At 43.3% G+C, this 19,743-nt stretch overlaps 1 protein-coding gene across 1 annotated transcript in view; it reads left to right on the forward strand.

Moving 5' to 3' along the window:
* Positions 1-428: 428 nt before the first annotated feature.
* LOC118121836 (glucocorticoid receptor) overlaps positions 429-19,743 on the forward strand; it is a 67,527-nt gene continuing 48,212 nt past the window's right edge. The window contains exons 1-2 of the mRNA XM_035178032.2: positions 429-958; positions 2,365-3,617. Of these exons, the coding sequence (XP_035033923.1) occupies positions 2,374-3,617 (1,244 nt within the window). The 5' untranslated portion in view covers positions 429-958; positions 2,365-2,373. The remainder of the gene's footprint in view (positions 959-2,364; positions 3,618-19,743) is intronic.

Genomic DNA, 19,743 nt, shown 5'->3' on the forward strand with positions numbered 1-19,743 from the left:
TGTGTGTGTGTGTGTGTGTGTGCGTGTGTGCGTGTGTATGTGAGGTCCAGGTATTACCCATGTTGTGGGGACCTACGTTTGTTTACTCAGTCACATCATGGGGGTTTTGTCTTCCTTATGGGGACAAAAGACAAGTCAGGTTAGGTTTAGGTCAAGGATCAGGGTTAGGCAAGTATTAACTATGGAGACATCGCTTTGGGTGTGTGCGTGTGTGTGTGCGTGTGTGTTCTTTTTAAGTGAAGCACTTTGTGTTACATTTTGTGTTAGTGTGAAAAATGCTATATAAATAAAGCTAATTGATTGTTATGTAATTTGTATGGCTGGGAACAAAAAAATACAAAGCTTTTATTGTGACAGGACAGGGTGGAAGCAGTCCCCTAGTTGTGCCGGCCTTGACGCCGCCTCCCTATCTGTCCGCCCTGCCCTGCTCGAGTTTGCAGTTGAGTGCGCCAGGGCAGTACTGCTGAATTATATAACTTTAATGTACTCACGGGGTTTAATGGCGCAACAGCGGAGGACAGCGCCTCAGATCTGTCGCTCCGTCGCGGATTTGTCCTGAATTTCCTTGCGCACAAAGTGAGCGACCACCACCTTCATTTTTTTTCTCCCCTGCACCGGCGACGTGTGTTAAAAGTTACCGACACATCGAGCCCAGGCTGGGGCGCGCACACGATGGATCGCTAAACTCCCGCGGGGTCAGCGACGCTCCTCTTGACTCGAGTTCGGAACAGTTCAACGCCGCGGACGATGTTTCCCTGCCCCACGGCCGGAGAGGCAGCGACGGACCCGGCTGACATTTCAATGCGCAACGCTGCTGCGAGGAAGGGGCTTTATCCGAGGGCTTGACTGGATCGGTGGACGCTGCGTAATTTCTCCGAATATTGTTTCATCCAAACTCGGGACTTAAAACGGGAGATGACCTGAGCGGCGGGGAGTGCATTCCCCCTTTTCACCACAGGTACGATCCGGCTTGTCACGTTATCAGTTTTTTACATTTCTGCAGAAATATTGAGACAGAGGGGGGTGGAGGGGGGGCGAGGTAGGCCGACGACGAGCGGCTCCGTGCGCTCTGCCCGCGCTCGCACCTCCAGCCCCGTGCACCCTGTGACACTGAGCCAGTATCCCGCCGGCAGCGCGCACAGGAGCCGCTTTCTTTTCGTGCGAGGGGGGAAAAAGGACAAATGCTGCGCAAACTTCCACGATGCGTGTGTTTATCAGCGCCCGCGGGCTGTAGGCGTGCGAACAGCGCAGTTTCCCCTCGGCGCCAACAGGTTGCACTAATGCTGTCATGCTGCGTGGTGGCTGTTCTCGGTGTAAAAGTACAGGATCCGAACCTCCCCAAACTTTACTGTAACTGTTACTTCCCATTAAATGCATCACACCAGCCACCTAAATATGGTAAGATTGAGCACCATATATAATCTATATGCAGCACAGTCTATGACAGTGCAGAGTCATACTACATTACATATGTGGGCGGGGGGGAAGTGGTGAAAGCTATGAGCAAAAATACTAAAAGAAAAATCTCAACAAAAACTCATCGCAGAATGTAACTTAATTAATATGAATCCAGTGGGTCTGACTTTGAAAACACAGCTCGCTTTGTTGGTCCATTTCTGCCCCTGCTGACACGCCACTTATCACTGTTAATGATCAACAGATACATGCTGCAGAACCCTGACATGCAAAAAGCTCCTCTTTTTTTGCATTTTTTTTATTTCTACTTGAATTCAGTTCTTTTTCAAATCCAAGTCATTTAAATGCCAAATGCTCTTAAATGGAGCTTTGACGGAATTTCCAATCTTCCCCCTTTCATGCAAACAGAGCGAACAAGTGCCTCGGAGGCCCAGAGTGGGTTAATCTCTTCCAATAGATGTATGTTGTTGCACACGTGCTCAGTAGCACTGGCTGTCATGTGCCTCTTGACTCTTTGAGTTGAGGGCACAGTTCAAAGAAATAGCATGAACAATGTAGTCGTTTATCTAATTGTGATGGCTATGGTCGTCTCTTTTTTTATACCGACTTCACCCGGCCTGGTTTGTGCCATATTGTTCCATATTGTTCCAGTATGGGAGTGAAAAGGAGAAGATATCTTGAATTTGGTGAAAAATGAAAAGACACAAGACGACCGACAGTGTGGGCAGAGACATAGTGGAAGAGGCAGTAGATGCGATACACATGTTTCAATACACCTAATCCTGTCAAAGATCTATGTTTCGATAGTCTGTTTTTAGCTTTTCCTTCTGGAATAACATCATGTGTGTCATCCTATCCATCAACCCTGTTTTCATAGGCTAACCATGTCTTATCTCTCTCTCACTGTGTGTGTGTGTTGTGTCCCACCCCCCACCACTGTCCTGTCAGGATAAAGAAATGGATCAGGGTGGACTGAAGCGCAACGGTAATCGAGACGACAGCCTGACATTTGGGGAGACAGCAGAAGGCAGTGACACAGGTGACACGGCTGGTTCGCTGCTCCAGCCCGCTGCGATGCACCTGCCCAGCCCAGGGTCCCTGCCCCAGCTCACAGTGGCCCCAAACGGACGGGCTGCAACCAAAGACCAGGGGGAGTTCGGTGGCCTCTTTGAGTCCCCTCGTGGCCAGTGTGAGGGGTCAGACATGAAGGAGGGTAAAATCATCAGATTGCAGAAACGACAACGGCCGGATATTGCTATGTTCAACATGGAGGACAATTTGCCGTTGCTGAACCAGAGTATTTCTGATGTCGAACGGACGTCCACCTCTGTTATCAGCACCTCACACACCTCCGTCCTGGGAAACCTGCCTTTGCCCAACCTTTTCCCACAGCACATCAAGCAGGAGGGAGGTTTTTCTCTGGAAAAGGACCTGGGAACGTACGGCGGACATACGGGCGGCGGTCCGTGTGATTTGGATGGCAACAACAGTCGCCTTATTGAGGATACAGAGATTTGGCAAGACCTGGACCTTCCTAATTCATTGCCAGAAATCAGTGATTTTGAATTGGATTCAGAAGTGGCACACTTGGATAACATCCTACATGACAGCAGCGGCAGTGGCAGTCCTGCCGGCAGCTTGCTCAGCGAAACAAAGGCTCTGGTGGGCAACGGAGGAAACTGTACCAATGTGAATGGCACGGACAGGCAGCACCAATTACAGCAACATCAACACCAGCAGCAGCAGCATCGCCAACTGCTACAGCACCAGCAACATCAGCTACAACATCAGCATCAGCAGCCTCCGTCGCTTCTCTCCAGCGTCATGATCAAGGAGGAGAAAGACCACGACAACACTTTCATTCACATCCGCACACCTGGCGTGGTCAAACAGGAGAAGCAGGAGAACGGCAGTTTCTGCCAGTCGCAGTGCCTCCAGAGCAGCATGAGCTCTCTGCACGGAGGAGGCCCGATGTCCTCGACCACAGGTGCCGGCACAGGACCTGGCTACCACTACAAAGCCAACCCGTCCTCCACCGTGGGCCTACAAGACCAGAAGCCTTTTGGCATGTTCGCGAATCTGCCTCCACTCGGGGAGAGCTGGACGAGGGGGAGCAGGTTTGGAGAGCCCTCCGGGATACAGAGGGGCAACGATGGGCTCCCCTCCGCAGCCATGGCAGCCTTCTCTGTCAACTTCTCCAGGTAGGTCACTTGAAATAACTTTATCCTGCTCTGTTGACTGCATGCGAAGAGGAAACTGATTCCTACTGTATTCCAGTCTGAGCTGTAGCAGGTTTGTCTCCATCAGATGTTCTCCAGACTCAGTGTCCTGTTCTGGTCATCTTTAAAATCAGTCAGGTTTTCAGAATAAAAGTCATGAACATTTTAATGTAAAACCTCGTAATTTATAAAACTGCTCTACCTTTTTGAGGGGGTGACCAATTATATCAACTGTAATAACCCTAACCCTAAAACAAAGAAGCAAAAGAGCTTATTTTCTTTGGCACTGCTCCTGAAATCCGATCAGGTTCAGAGTGATGTATCAGGACACTTCACATCCCCACGGGACACCTTGAGTGTGGATTTAGGGAATGAAAGTATTTAAGCCAGTGAGTCAGAGAGTGTGATTCTAGCTGAGCAGCTCGAAAGGAGGGAGCTCAGGTGGTGTTGTATGTTTGTCTGTGACAGTTATTGTTATTTTTCTTTTTGGGATGGAGCGCTGGCCTCCCTGGGGTGGAGGGCATCTGGTGCTTATCGCCTCCAATCGGGGTCACACGTTGCTCCAATTCGTTCACATCACATCATATTTTAGGAATGCCATGGCAAATGGAAAATCTTTTATTATTGTCAGAGGAAGAAGACGCAAGACAAGGTGATGAGTTAGTTTAGGAGCTGCCAGGTTACAAGGAACAAAGTTGCAGCTGTGGTGATATTTGGGTTGCTCACAAGTCAGATATTGAAAATCTGTCTTTTTCTAGTGGAACTATGAAACTCCCCCTCCTCCGTGTTCTTGTGTTTTTCCAAACATGTGTTGTAAGAAGGCTCTCGCCACAAAGATATCACAGAGTTACCTAATAGTGTAATCTCACAGGAAATGATTCATTGTGAAAACACGATATGTGCATTTCAGAGGATGCAGTACGGTCTCGTTCAGTGAGAGGAAAATTAACCTCGTAAGAATGTCATGCACATGCGGCGGGACGAGAATGAAACGTGTCCGGTGGGCGCGCTTCACTTCAGCTTAGCAGTGCTATCTGATAACTGCACTGGCTGTGAGTGCACTGTTAAAAGAGAGATATAAACTCGCTGCTATACGAGCGTCTTTGTGAACGCAGCTTGAACGGGCACATCCCAGGATGTTGCTTTACAAATGGGGGGGGGGGGGCGTCATGAGTCAGCCTCGTCCCTTCTGAACGAGCATTGAGGTGTTTGGCTCCGTAAACAAGTGAAAGATGAACATGGGTGTCAGCAGCTACTGTTATCTCCCTGCTGTCACACTGATATGCTCCTGGGTCGTTGTGCTGCGAACCAGTTTGAACTGTGCTTAAAGTCTCTTGAGTGATGGTTTATATCTGTTATCTATACTCTCCTTTAGTCACTGTTTGTTTAAGGTCTTTTATATACATATAAAACACTGCAGATTCCATTATAAACACTGATGTCAAGGCTTTGTCAAAACTAAATGCTTCATGAAATGTCTTTATTTTCTCTTCTTAAGTGTTTTATCATTTTATCATTTGCCAATATTAGTAAATAACTAAAGGTTAAAGGTGTTTTAAAGAACTCAGTTTGCCTCAGTGCCTCAGTGCCTCTGTACCTGAGCTACTTTCATCAATTCTCATGTGTTGTCACATTGTTTCCCCCTGATGCTCAGCACTAAGGCTCCGCAAGGCCAGTGCATAATTATGTAACACGGATCAACTTTGCGTCCAAAAAACGATAAGAAACACAACAAATTAAAAATCGTGCAACAGAAAAGCACAGATTAGCAATAATTAGGTATTCTTATTTCTTGTTTGTCCTGTTCTTTGAAATAATCATGATACACCAAGTTCGACGACTTTATATTTGGTATTGAGTTATGTTAGAGGTAGAAGATCGATTTGAAAATAAAATCTCCAGATTATTATGATTGTAAGGCTGCAACTAAAGCTCGTTTTCATTTGTAGTTTATCCTTTAGTACATAGTTGTTATTCGTCTTCTACCCAACTCATGATTTCTAAAGTGACATCTTGTATTGATGTGTTTTATTTGACCAACTTTGAAAAATAAGAATCCTCTCAATTGGAACAAGAACATGATTTGATTTGTTCTAAACTGTCTGATCCAATATTTGTCATTATGACACATTCCTGCACATTTTAAAAATAGCCTACAGCAGCAACCAGTGCTGATGGCACAATTATGCAATATGACAATGTGGTTAACCTTTAGCCTTTCGCAATTTACTGCCGATCCGAGAAGCCATGTGAAGGAGATCAAATTTAAGTCAACGGAAGGGCACATGTAGTGTCTGTTTACGAGAGATTTCATCTGGGTAGTTTTTGGGTTGAGTGATGACGAGAGGAGTCCTGGCAAACTCAAAGTGGTAGCCTGGAAAAAAAAACTAAATCTGTGTCATTATGGCAACATTTTGGTTTGAATAATTGTTGTGAGAAGTAAAACCACCATGTGTCGCTCACAGGGTTGCAACCATCTGTGATGTTCACCCAATAAAATCTAAAGTATTCCATTTCTTTTTTCTCGCTTCTTCAATTTGTGTGTGTGTGTGTGTGTGTGTGTGTGTGTGTGTGTGTGTGTGTGTGTGTGTGTGTGTGTGTGTGTGTGTGTGTGTGTGTGTGTGTGTGTGTGTGTGTGTGTGTGTGTGTGTGTGTGTGTGTGTGTGTGTGTGTGTGTGTGTGTGTGTGTGTGTGTGTGTGTGTGTGTGTGTGGAGAGGAAGTCAGTCAGGAGGGGACACGTGCGTGTATCCTCCAGGTTAGATTCTCCGCTGATTCACGTTTTTTCCCATGAGCAAAAGCACACGGCACGATAATCATTAATTGGTGTACTGGGATACCGCTCCAACCCTGGTCGCTCTGTTGTTGTGCTGATTGTTGCCACTACACTCGGGTATTTCTTTCTATTTTAGTGTTCATTGGCGGTTTGTAAACAAGCTTAGAGGAGCAGTATCGCCACCAAGAGGACTGGAGTCGCTACACCCTAATTCAGGGGCTCTCTCTGTGTCATTATGTTCCCCTCGGGGGGGGGGTCTGTTACTGGTGGTCTGTTACGGCGTTTGGCTTAATATGAATCCAGCTTTGAAATGTTCACACCGGCCCAACCGTGATATCAAATGACTGGCTTCCAACATGAGTTAGCATAGCAGCCGACTCCATTTACTGTACCGTACTGTATATCATGGAGCCCGCTGTACTATGGGAATTTTCTGCCCAGATGGAACACAATTTGGCTCCATCACGTTGCTTGGCTCCAGCCTCCTGTTATATAACTGATAATTAAATAGACAAATGATGCTTTTAAGCTCAGGGTGAAATGGGGCCCCTGAAACGTTCTTTCAAACAGCATTATGCTACTTTTATTAGTTAGATATTCAGTTATTTTCTTTTTGTGATTGGGAATCATTATAAAGTGCATTGTATCTTTTTTTTACATGCAGCAGGCAACATGCAGCATGTATGATATGCACGTTTAAGTTTAAAACCTCGCCATAAGACGTCCTGAGCCACGCTGACTGTAATAACGGTTGAAAAGCTGATGTAAACTCGTCTCGGTTGCCGTGCTGCGCGTGTCAGTGTGTGCCAGCTGTGGACAGCAAGACAGACAGTCTGTGTGTGTGTGTGTTTCTGTGTGTGTGTGTATGTTTGTACACACAGAGGAGGCTGGGAGGCCACGTGTACATATCTGCTCTGGCGTGCTGTTGCGTCTCTCTCTCCTTAGACTGCTACTCAGTCACTTTTTTTCTTCTCACCTACTCACCCCTGATAGGCCTCTCCGAGCTTTCTGCATTTCACAGAGGCATGCGAGAGCTGAACACACAAGGATGTCGGGCAAACACACACGCACACACACACACACACACACACACACAGACTCTTATGTTAGAAGTGTGCTTCAGATTGTAGAAGTCAAAGCAGGCTCTCACACACACATCCTTTTTTATTTTTTTTTACATGAAGACTGTGGTTTTGCTCGACGTTTGGAAATCTTAAAATCACTGTTTATTGCCAAATGATATTTTTGCAGCTGCTTCTTAAAATAGGGAAGACGGGTTTTGTGCCAGACCTGAGTTTGCAGATGCATCGTGGTGAAGCTGTGGTGGGGCACGAGGCTTCATGCTCTACTTGGAAAAACATATATGTCAGTCTGACACGTTGGCTTTAGGCTTGTCTGTGATTAGATGACCTTCACCCTTGGTTGCAATGGACTTAATTCTGAGTCTAACCTAACGCCATAAAACCACTGAAACAGGTTCCACAACAATGCATTCTCTGTATGAAATATTCTTAAGTCTATGAGCATATCAGATGCAGATCTTTTTGTGGTGTGAAACATTTACAGTTTGAGAGAAAAACAATAAAACGGAGCTCCCGGCTTAAATCTTTAGCAGCGACTGGCAATCTGGCTTCCTCCCTGGGATAGAAGCTAAGGGCCCGTGAACAAAGTGCACAGTCTGTTCACAGTTGGAGAGACTGATCCGAGGGGCCAATAGAAGGGAGGAGTTGTGCAGCAGCAGAAACGTAAACACGAGTTGTTGAACTTGTCGGGCGTGTCCCATGAATGTTCCCTGATGTAAAAAAACAAACACTAATGCTGTAGACGATTATGATGATGCATAGGTTGATAATTATGATATAATTGCCCCTTAGCTTCAGTCAGAGCTTGGTATGAGTGCAGTGCCCTGGTTGTCTGCCCACCTTCATGAATTACAGTTACATTATTTCACATGTTGTTGTTGGTGCAAACTATAGGTAGCAGACATATCAGCTTTGTTTTTACTGGAAGTTGCAACTGCTTTGTACCATTTTGTTTCCAGTTGTGGTCACCCCAGCTTTGACTGTTTGCATCGGTTAGATCATATCTTGTGCTTATTTTACACAACTCTGCTGATTGAAAGTAAATCAATCAATTATCATAACTAAAATATATGGAACTGAATGTTATGTTTGATTTAAAGGATAAAAGTTTTTGATTGAATTTAATTTCTTTATGTCATGTGATAATTATGACAAAACAGTCTCAATAAATTCAAATCAATATTGTTATATTGATTTGAACAAATCCTTCAGTATATTCTTTTGCTGGAGTTTTGTTCTTTATATTTGACATAAAACGAATATGAAATATAGCATTTGCATACATTTTATGAACTGGATACTCAGGACATCTGATGTCCTACCGCAAGTGTCTTCTAGTCCTTTCACAACAGCTACCTCAGGTTCTGTACCAGGTCGCTGACACAAAACCTAAAGCCAAACTAGGTCAGACTCATGTCTGTTGACAGTTTCCTGGATTTGTAATCTCTGAGATTATGCCAACCTCAATCCACATTGTTTGCTTGAGTTCCTGTTGCTTAATAGGCTTACTGATAACCTTTGATGCATGCGAATCTACGTTTCCCTCCTCTTTTCCTTTCGCTGCGACTTGTGGTTTAATTACCACTTTCTGCAGCGTGTTTCCACCATCCTTCATCATTTGTTAACGCTGATGCAGTTTCTGTTCTCTGACTGATGAGCCAGACGGGGGCCTCAAAGGTTCGTCGGGCGCAAACAGGCAGGCGGTGTGTTGTTGGGTGTGTGGAAATGTTCTGGTGTCTTGTATTACATTAACGGTGGAGATGTATCATAATGCTGTTAGTGGATATCACTTGTGCCTCTAACTTGTTTAAGTCATTGCGAATCTAAAAGATTGAGCTGATGCCATATTGGTGCTGTTTCTTTGAAGAGGCTTTATACATATCAGCTCGATCATCAGCCACAATATATAACATATATAATTTCTGAACAAGAATTTCTTTCTTTCTTTCACTCTGTCTTGTTGTAACTCTTCCTCCCTCTTAGCTGCCCCCTCCTCGCTGCCCCCTGTGGAGCCTACTGTACGGAGTCTCTGAAGCAGGCCTCACTCGAGCTGCTTTCAGACATGGCACTCAACTCCGCAGCTCTTCTGTATTTTCTCCACAGGAGGTGCATGTGTTAACGCAAATATCCGAGTGAGATGCTTCGCGGTTTCTGCTGGCTTTCTCTGCCTGGCCTCCTAGTATTATGTCCGTAGAAATCCAGGAGAATCCGATGTGTGAACACAGCAGGGGATCCCCCGCTGGATTCACTGCCAGCGAGTGGTGGGGTTAATGACGCAATGTTAATGTGCGACAGACGCAAAAGTGGATAAAACTAAAAATCTCCCGGTGAAAAAGAGGTGACACACACGAAGTAGGCACCGACGAAGATGTCACGAGAGTTTTTGTTGATAACAGGTGTCTGTGTGTAGCAGATTTAATACGTCACTTCCTGCCTCTGTCTGCAGCACCCAGCTACTTGCCGAATGATGCAGATGATTTGATGTTGTTGTGAACGTGTCTGTGCAGAGAACCTCCCGCTGCTCTGTGCATGTGTGGAAGGCAAACTGCGGGTTAACTCAGTAGCCAATTCCCCAGATTTCACCCTCAGATCATGTCTGAAAACAGCTTTAGGGTCACTGTAGTGCAGGGAGCCAAAGCAGGTCTAGGCCTCTTAGCAGCCAAGCTGTTTTTAAGACTGCTCTGGGTTGTTTACGTTCGGTGTTAGGTGTTGGACATATCCCAGGCCTGTGTAACAAGCCACATGATGGATTTAACCTCTTTCTGCAGGACAAAATAAAAACAAGGTAAAAGGGAACCATCGGGATTAAGCGTTCAGTACTTATAACTATAACTATTCATTATTGATAGTATGTAAACTGTTTTTGTGGTTACTTATTGTTTATTTAGTCTGAAAAACATCAAAACAACTTTCACAGATATCCCTTACAGGTTGCCTGAGCCCAATTTGACATTTTTGATCAATCAATCAATCAATCAATCCTCAAAATGTATTTGTATTGCCCATATTAGATAGGGCTTAATAAGGTGTGACATCCTCTGCCCTTAACCCTGTATGAAATTTCATTGTTTTTTTTTGCTGTTCACTTCTTTCAAGCTGCCACTTAAACATTGTAAACTTGTGCTTAGATTTATTTGGATCCTGTTTCCACACTCATATTTGCTTTAAGTAATGTATGAATATAGTGACCAAATATTGAACCAGGAGTCGATACCGATACCACGAAATGTCCTTGATTCTCGATACCCGAAACGACACCAAGGCAAAAAAAACGAAATAATAAATCCAATTTACTTTCAACACACTCTTTAAAAATATTTGAACATACAAAAAACAACAGTGGCGATGTACCCTTCAAGTAATAAATAAAAAGAAGAGACAGAGGCATGTAGGAAAATTATGAGATATCAGTTATCAGGTGTGCAAGCCCCCGGCACTGGTAAACAAGTGATTACAAGGTACAAGGACATGCAATGTGCACCTTCCCTGATGCTGAAGCAGCGGCGGCGACCATCCTGCAGCGGCGGGTCAGTATTGTTCGGTACCGTTTTTTAGAATTTTGGCTTCGACCTTGCACTGAAGTATTAGTTCTCGTGACATCCCTGGAACAGGCACATACATACAACAACAAATGCTTCATTTCCCATCATGTGATGACAGTCAGTGGTTTTGTTAAGCTGATCGGAATTTCTTGGTTTACACCGATGATATTCAGAATGGAGTACTTGTTGAATACCTCCAGCAGGCCCCTTATTAACCCACCCTTGTCTAATTAATTATGGGATGGCCTTACAATACTATGTTTGAACGTTCCTGTGAGTGTTTGTGCATATGTCGTCACCCTCCTGCTTCTGATGGCACTTAACCAGCGTAACCTAGCTCGGCTCGCAACCGGGGCCAGAAACGCAAACATGATAATTGGTGTGTGTTTGTAAATTGACAAAAGTTTGTTTCTTTCTCAGCTGCATTACAAAAAAAAAAGTTCTGCAAGCAAACTGTGCTCGGATACGACAGGAGTGAGCGTAAATATAGCTCCGACTAATCTGACTCTCTCTGCTTCATAAACAGAGGACTGAGGTTATTATGTTTGGCAACAACTCGGCCAGGAAACAGGAAGTGTGGAGTCTGGAGGCTATAGTGGCTCCGACTGCTGCTCTTTTTGCTCTTTGTGCTGCTCTGGATTAAAAGAGAAAATTGTATTATTATTATTATTATTATTATTATTGTCGTCGTTTATCATTATGTAGGTACCTTGCTCAGAAGTTGAGACCGATTTGCACATCTACGCAGCCAGTTTTTCCCTGTGTCGTAGTAGTGTCTGGGGGTGGCACGCAGCACGTAGCACGCTTCATTGCCACAGATAAACTTCTGTGGGAAACGCTGATGTCCCTGCATATTCTCCCATATGTGTATATTTGGGTTGAGATCTGGTGACTGCAAAAGCTATAGAATACGATCCACATCATTTTTACTGTCCTCATACATCCAGAGAACCACTGATCTCTTCATGCAAACATCCGTGAACAGGTTTCTCTACTCATTTATTTTGGTATTCCCTTTAATATGTCACCTGTTGACATGCGATTGAGCTTAATCAATGGTGACAGTCTACAGAACTAGGTTTATTTTAGATTAAAACACAAGGAGAGATCCTAAAACCGGAGAGATCCGACTCAGTTACTAGATCTAAACATATCTGCTTTTATTCATGAGCATTATTACTTGTCAAATCTCTCGTTCCTCTCTTCTGAGACAAATGGGTTCATAACAGTTCATTTTATTAGCTGTGTTTCACTGTAAGTCCTGTAAATTCTCTGACGTGTCAAGACGTGTTTTCTGATTGACGAATCATTTCGGTGGAATTTCCTGTCTTTGCAGCTGTCCAGCTTTCTGAGCCGGTCCGTGTCAAAACCCTGACGGCAGTTGGACACCGTGTCGCTGTGTTTTCTCTGCTCTTGACTATTGGTTTGATTTTCTGCGAGGGATTCTGTTGCTCTGTTTGTTGTGTGGGCTGTCGATCACTTCCTCTCTCCGTCTGTCTCTCAGCTCCAACACAGATGTTAAATCCCTCCTCCCTGAGTCAGCAAGGAGACGAATGCCCTTAATCTGTAGGAGGAATGCGCATGTCACATCGCCTTCTGCACGTTCCTGATTGGACTAAATGAAAAGTAGGCAGGGTTTGCCTGGGGTTGACTGCCAAGGTTCAAGGATCACTGTTAGTTCAACTGTTTATCTTCCCCTTAAACAGAACTAGGACGAATTTTAGAGGAAGTTTGATTTATACTTGGTTTTTGTTAGATCTCTTTAGTTTGAACTAATGTAGTCTGTAATCATCAATTAATTTAAATCATGCTTAAATTATCTGTCTGATTGCATAGTAAGAATTTCAGTTATATCTGATGATACTTTTCATTTTATGAAACTGTCCTGTAAAAAACGGGCCCATAGATTGTCTGTGCCGGCAGCTTATTACAACCCATACTTATGTTTTATTGTTAGGGGACCTCTAGTGTAATTACTAACAGAATTATATAAGCAGCAGTGGAAGAAATCAGGTGACGTAGAGGGACAAGGTCCACGTTAGTAGAAGGCCGCAGTGGATGCATGGGTTGACAACACACAGGACTTTGATCCCATGTCAAGTTCTTGTTTTAACCATCATCCATTCCAAACCATTCCAAAATGTCCTCCAACACTAGATACGAGAACTTGCTGTCATCCAAAAAAATGATCATTAAAGCAAGAAACTTATTTGACTAAACCAGCTACCAGGACACAATGGGTGTTTGTGATTGTACCCATGGCGATGACAGTTGTGGAATCTCACAAGTTCAACGGTGGATCAGGGTTTTTCCTATCAGGGGCTATTTCACTTTTTAGAAGTTCCTTCCAGGGCCATTATTAATTCTAACCTGTAACACTAACCTCTCCACTGTGATGACTGGAACTGCTTCTCGTTGACGAGGTATCTGATGTAAGATGGTAGTGATGATGCTGCTCACAGCTGGTCTTCACCCAAACAACATGCTCAAACTGCATGCAAACCTTTGTTGATGGTGTGCGCGTCATTGCAAAGAGACGAATTCCCTCTTCATATCAAACTTGGCAATGATTCCACCCACACCAATGCCCAGTTAATTTTTTTCCATCGGTTGTATCATGTGGTTGTACCAGAGTGAAAAACTATAAATGGCGAAAACAGTTTTTTGTTTGTTTTTGCAACGGTACTTTGACACACGTGGAGACTTTGCCCGCAGCTCTGCCGTGGCAGCAGGACACTCCTGCACAAATTCTCCTTGTGAACACGGTTTCAGCTTTCCAGCTATCAGCTAACTCACTACAATCCTGACATGCATGGGTCTGTCAGGGTGTGGTCTTCAGAAAGCTGCCTGTTCAGCTCCCAAACTCTGCTGACGAGCAATAACTTGATCCAAGTGTGTTTTGTGTTTTTGCAGCACATTCATCTGAGATGCATGTTTCTTCCTCTATTAAAGCTCGAGCCGTATTCATCAGTGTGCACTTGTCCCTTCAGTTCCTCTTGGAAATTGCTACATTACACATCTCCTTTCCTTTTCGTGCTCACAATGTCAATGATGACACACAACATATGTTCACTCTGACATTACAGGCACTCGGCTGGAAGGGTAGACTCTGAAGTACTACACAACTCTTCAACCACCATTTTATGTTATTTTCTTGAATTGCAGAAAGTAATCATTTCTCAATGACCCTGATAGCCAGGTCAAGCTGCCTTGTGGCTCTGATGCTGAACCTTCCTCACCCCTGCACTAGATATACTATGGGTCATATCAACCTGTGCAACATGGTTGTACAGGCTGGAGGACTTGCTGCATTGTACTTATTTGACTAAGTCTACATTTAATACCAATGTGCACAAATAAGGTTCAGAAAAGAAGTGTTGGTGAGTTTCTGAAGTTCTTCTTCCTTTCGCTCCTGTACTGGGTGACTGTTCAAGAAATAAGAGGCGTTTTCCTGCACCTGACACTCTCAGTGTTGCTAGGGAGGCAGAGTAACCGTGGCGACTGTCAGCAGGAGGCCACAGGTTCAGACCCCTCTGGTTGTGATCATCCAACCTGTTGAAGTGTGAGCAACTTGATGAATCCCTCCAGTCCCAGAGCTGCATGCGTTCCTTTCATTCGGATCATTTAACTATAGCTAATTCAAGATATCACTTCCCTGCCAGATTTAGGACCCTGGAGATCATATACACGATGTAAGGTTAGAGCATATTTGCCTGCAATGTAAAATAGAATAAATATGTCCTCAATTTCATCTTTTTCCAACACAGGGTAAGAAAGCATGGAATTATTAACAATTACAGGTTTTCGACTCTGAAGAGCACGAATCCCAACAAATCGTTGAATTATTAACTGATTATTATTCATTATTGTTTTTGGGGAGCTACGTGTAGGGTTAATTGATATATTACTTGTTTATCCAATACTTATAGTAGCTTTATTAAGAGACTGAGCAAGTGCAGACTGTGTTTTCCAGTTTGACTGCTAATGATGTGAGAGTGGATGGATTGTCACCTGTCACCCTCCCACGTTAAGCAAAATAAGAAAAATCCCCGGGGGGGGATTACTAGTTTTTACTGCAATTTTTATGTTGCATCTGAACTATCGATAAACCTGTGAATGTGTAGATACGCACCTATGTACACACCTATGTGCATTTGCAGCACTGAAGGCCGCATGTGTTCAGCTGGCAATGTCAGAGGTTGTCACCAGACAACGCAGAGGACCTTGTGCCATAGGCCGATCAATGATTGACCTGACCAAGGATACTGTACATGTGGAGGCAAACAATCCCCCCCCCCGGTAGCTGCTGTTCAGACTTGCACCTTGTGTAATCTTAAGATCCTTTGCAGCCGGTCTGAAGGGAAAATTGAAAATGGCCTCAGTGAAAACACCATTAATGAGATTCAGCACAGGTCTCGCCTTTATACTCTTAGGTGACCCACTTCTTGTTGTTGTGTTTGCTGAGCTAATGCTGTGCACTTAAATAAACCTTTTTCCAGATATTTTAAATTGACTGTTGTTGCAAGCTGATAGAAGGACCTGTTTTTATCAAAGTGCACTCAGTATTGACAGTAAATATTATTGAATGACTTTAGTAGACCTTTTTATTTCTAGTAAACATTTAAACCTATACAAGAATTTACATAGAGTTACGCCCATTCTTAGTTGAAAGGCAGGAAAAATGTACATTCGTATTTACACTTATTTATTATTTTTCCAGTATAACTTCAACATCTGGAAACTCGTATTAAGGACTTTATAGATTCAACAAAATGGCCATGAATCTATATTCATGGCCATTTGAATATAGATGGCCCCCCCGTGACCACCTAATTCAAATTATAACCCTGGTTTTGATGGACATCGAGGCTACATTTTACGTTTCTCCAAAGTCAACACTGGGAAGCATGTGAGATGTTGTGGTTTGGTGTGAAAGCATGTTCTCGTTTTCTTCAGTGTCCACTTGATCCTACGGCTGAATGGCAAAGAAAGAAATGACGCATTGAACAGAATAAATGTGCCAGACAATCTGTAGAAGGGTGCATTTTCATTTCCAGTTTGAGTGAATTTTAACTTCTAGTCCAGAAATAAAATACCAGAAAGTCCTTTGCAAAACAGGGAGTTATAAGAGAACACAGAGCAAGGATGAAGCAGCAGTGTTGGTGTGAAAGGAAAAATACTCTGTATGTCTGTGTGGGTGGAGCAGGCCACAGTAGAAAAGGGCGTAGACAGTGTTGAAGACGTAGACTGACTAAGCAAGCTGCTCGTCGACAGGCTGGTCTGTGAGTGAGTTTATCACTGACTGGTGTCTGTTCAGGACACATGGGGTTAACGGCTGGATGATAGTGTGGTAGATCTGTCTGTGTCTTTTTCTCATCTTCTTTTTTATTCTGCAAAGTTTTATAAACTGAGGTTATAACTACCAAAACATTTTTCTTTCATTTTAAGAACTTTCCGTCTCTGAAGTGGAAGTAAATTGAGCCTGTTCCCTCTTGCTACTTGGATCCATTCATTTGCGTGGGAATACTGACCCACCTCTCAGCCACCATTCTGTCATTCTTTAAAATAGAAGCCCCTCTGGGTCTGGAGCCTGTTTATTTTTAGCACAAGCTAGCGCTAAGGCCAAACAGCTATTTTTAAAGGCGCTTTAGCTTCTGATGATAATGCGCGACTGCGAGTTTTAGTGGGCCAATTTCTGCCTCGCCAAAACAATGTTGGAAATAGACCTATGTGTTGGAAGCAGCAAGGTGCCAGTCTCATTATATTTATAGCTTATTTACTGACATACTGTAAGTTGGCCTAGATTCAAAGGTGGGGATAAGGCCAAAGGCTTTTGAAGCCTGTGCCTCTTTTAAGTTGTTGTTTGGGTTAGGGTTACTCCTGCTATAGGTCACAGTGCAGCTGAGGTCAGAGCTGTTATTGTCATTAAAATATAACATTTTCTGCCATTAATTAATTAACAACAAGAAGAACACTTAATGCATTTTCAGCGAGATTCACCATAAAGAAGAATGTGAAGCATCGAAATGATTCAGCCACAGCTTCTATTTCATTTAATTAACTTAATGCTGAAATCCTAAATGTCATATTAAATCATCTGCCACAGATCTGTGCTGTCTGAGAGTATTGTTGTGGCTGGAAAAGCAGTCACTTTGTTCAACATTGCGAGAATAATTCATGGATATTGATGAGTTAAATCAGGCATATTTACGGGACTGATTTCTATAGGTGTGTTTTAATTTGGTTCAGCCTGATTGAATTTAAGGGGAATATTGGCATACGTAGTGTCTGAGTGTAACCCATATACTACTGTAAGTTGAATAATTGTAATCAAGGTGGGAGATGACTGAAAAAATTCTATATCTTCTCTTCAAACTTTCATAAAGACAGTCACGGTTCCTAGAAAAAGAATCCTGGTGACTCTGGTGATGCTCTGATTTGCCAACAATAGGTGGACATTTGTGGTTTCAAGTGGATAGTTATCTATTGGATGGATTGGCATAAAGTGTGTTATGGGGATTCCCCTTACCATCAGATTGTGGTGTAATCAAACCAGTTGTATGGTTTATGATGACGTACCCGCGAAAGCTAATGAGTCACCAGTCAGCCTTACCCGTGCTCTTCAATCAGTGCTAATTATCAAATGCTTAACTCGATAATCCAGTGTGTTAAACACAATAACAAATTTTTACCTGCCACTCATCAGCAGATTATTGCCTTTGTTAGCATTGTTGCATGTTGAGGTTTGAAGTTCAAAGCACCATTGTACATGAATGAGTCACTAGCGTGGCTGTGGACGTTTATCCTATTACCGGGTTGTCAGAACAAAAGCATGCTTTTATTTTGATACGGCTCTATTAAGGTGTGGTGTGTTTTCGTCATTACTTTTGACATTTCAAAAATACGAACATTTAATCTGTAAATTGAAATAGAATAATTGCTTTTTTAATTGATGATGATTATGTTTTTCTGGTGTTTTTCCACAGCGGAAAGCTCTGAGAAAACCCGGTACTCTGCTTCTGCTCTAAGTTGTAGACACATTAGTTTTGGATTCGGGCCCCTTGTGTAATAGTCACATACTCACACATTCACCTTTCCTACCCTGGACTAAAGACCATGTATTTGAACTGTTTGCCTGCAAGAAACACAGAATGATTAACAGTGTTGAGCTATATAACCAACACCCGCCTACACACCTTACCCACTTGCTCTTTCTCCAGACTCTTCCTTCTTTGATGTCTCTAGCTCTCCTTATGCATTTCTGTTTCGTTTCTTTCGGTATAGCATCTCTCTGCTTCTCTTCATTTTCTGCTCAGACATTGTGCTGTAAATCTTTCATTTCGTTCGCACAATAGAATGTTCCCTATTACTTTGCCATTATCCATATAGTAGCGGTGTGGGGGCTTTTTCATCCGACTGCACATACTTGATTTACGTGAAACATGCGGAATAGGCCCACTAATTGCTCGTAATAAATCGGTCACTTGACATTTACTGCAACAGGAAGGCACGGACAATTTACTGTCCCCACTCTAATTGTTTATTTGCTTTCATTTTATTTCGTTACTAGATGAGAGCAAGTCTGTGTGAGAGAAAGAGGACACGACAAAAAGATAGATTTTTGGGTCTGCAGGGCTTGATGGTGCGAGCGTTTTTACTTTTATTTGCAAATAAAAGTAGATGCCTACAAACTATAAAATGCATTTAGTGGCATGTGTGCAAGTAAAAACAACACAACAATGGCCATGATGCGGCTACTGCACCAACCCAAAGCTCTCCATTGAAATATCAAGTAGACCAATAGCTGAGCAGGCCAGGCGAACCTGCTTGCAAAAGTTTCCGGACCAGGTGATATATGGATATGCACTGAGCAGACCTCCTTTGATGTTTCCGAATAAGAAGAACTATTTTATTATAGATGTGTTCTCATTGCTCAGACACACCACAGCCATTCAATCTCCCATTCAAGCTGCGGGAATCAAAACATGCATCATTTAGGTCAGCGCTCCTCTGGCTAAATATGAGTCACCAGTAGTAAACTTAGTCTCCTCCTCGAGTAGTGATCTCACACTCGGAGACATTTAAAGTATTTGATTACAATACAACAGGACAGCGACCTCGCCCTTTTCTTTCTCCTTCTAACATATGGGAAGAGTGTCCTGGTTTGGACTGCAGCCCTGCACTGCCTTGCATTGTTAAACCCTGGCACATTTTAGGCGTCCAGCAGACTTGACCTGAACTCGCAAATAGCACATAGCTGGACTAAGCTACAATAAGAAAACATCTGGAGTAATGACTATTCCCTTAGTTATTTGTAAAGCTGTTTGAGGTTTTTCATCCTCGAGTGGCAATTTAACAGTGGCTATTTTGACAGCTGCCTGTCTGGTCATACTAACTTGCAGAATTAGCTTCCACTGTGTTAACAAGGGTATGGTCTTGCTTGAACTTGAATTGTGAGAAGGATTTTGCAGTTGTATCTTGCATGCTGATACGTGCATGCCTCTAGTAAGTCAGAGCATGTAGCATGTCTGCTAACAGTGGGAGCCAAGCTTACTGATTTAGCAGCTGAAATTAAAGGCTTAGGTCTGAGCTCATCTCATCTTACGTCCCTCACAAGTTTCCTTGTAGACCGTTGTAACGGAAAGCAGCAACTGGAACGCATTTTCGGATATAACGGTATTTGAAATCCGTATCTGTTCATATGTCATGC

This window comes from Hippoglossus stenolepis, chromosome 15, assembly GCF_022539355.2.
Source record: "Hippoglossus stenolepis isolate QCI-W04-F060 chromosome 15, HSTE1.2, whole genome shotgun sequence".
Taxonomy (NCBI): Eukaryota; Metazoa; Chordata; class Actinopteri; order Pleuronectiformes; family Pleuronectidae; genus Hippoglossus; species Hippoglossus stenolepis.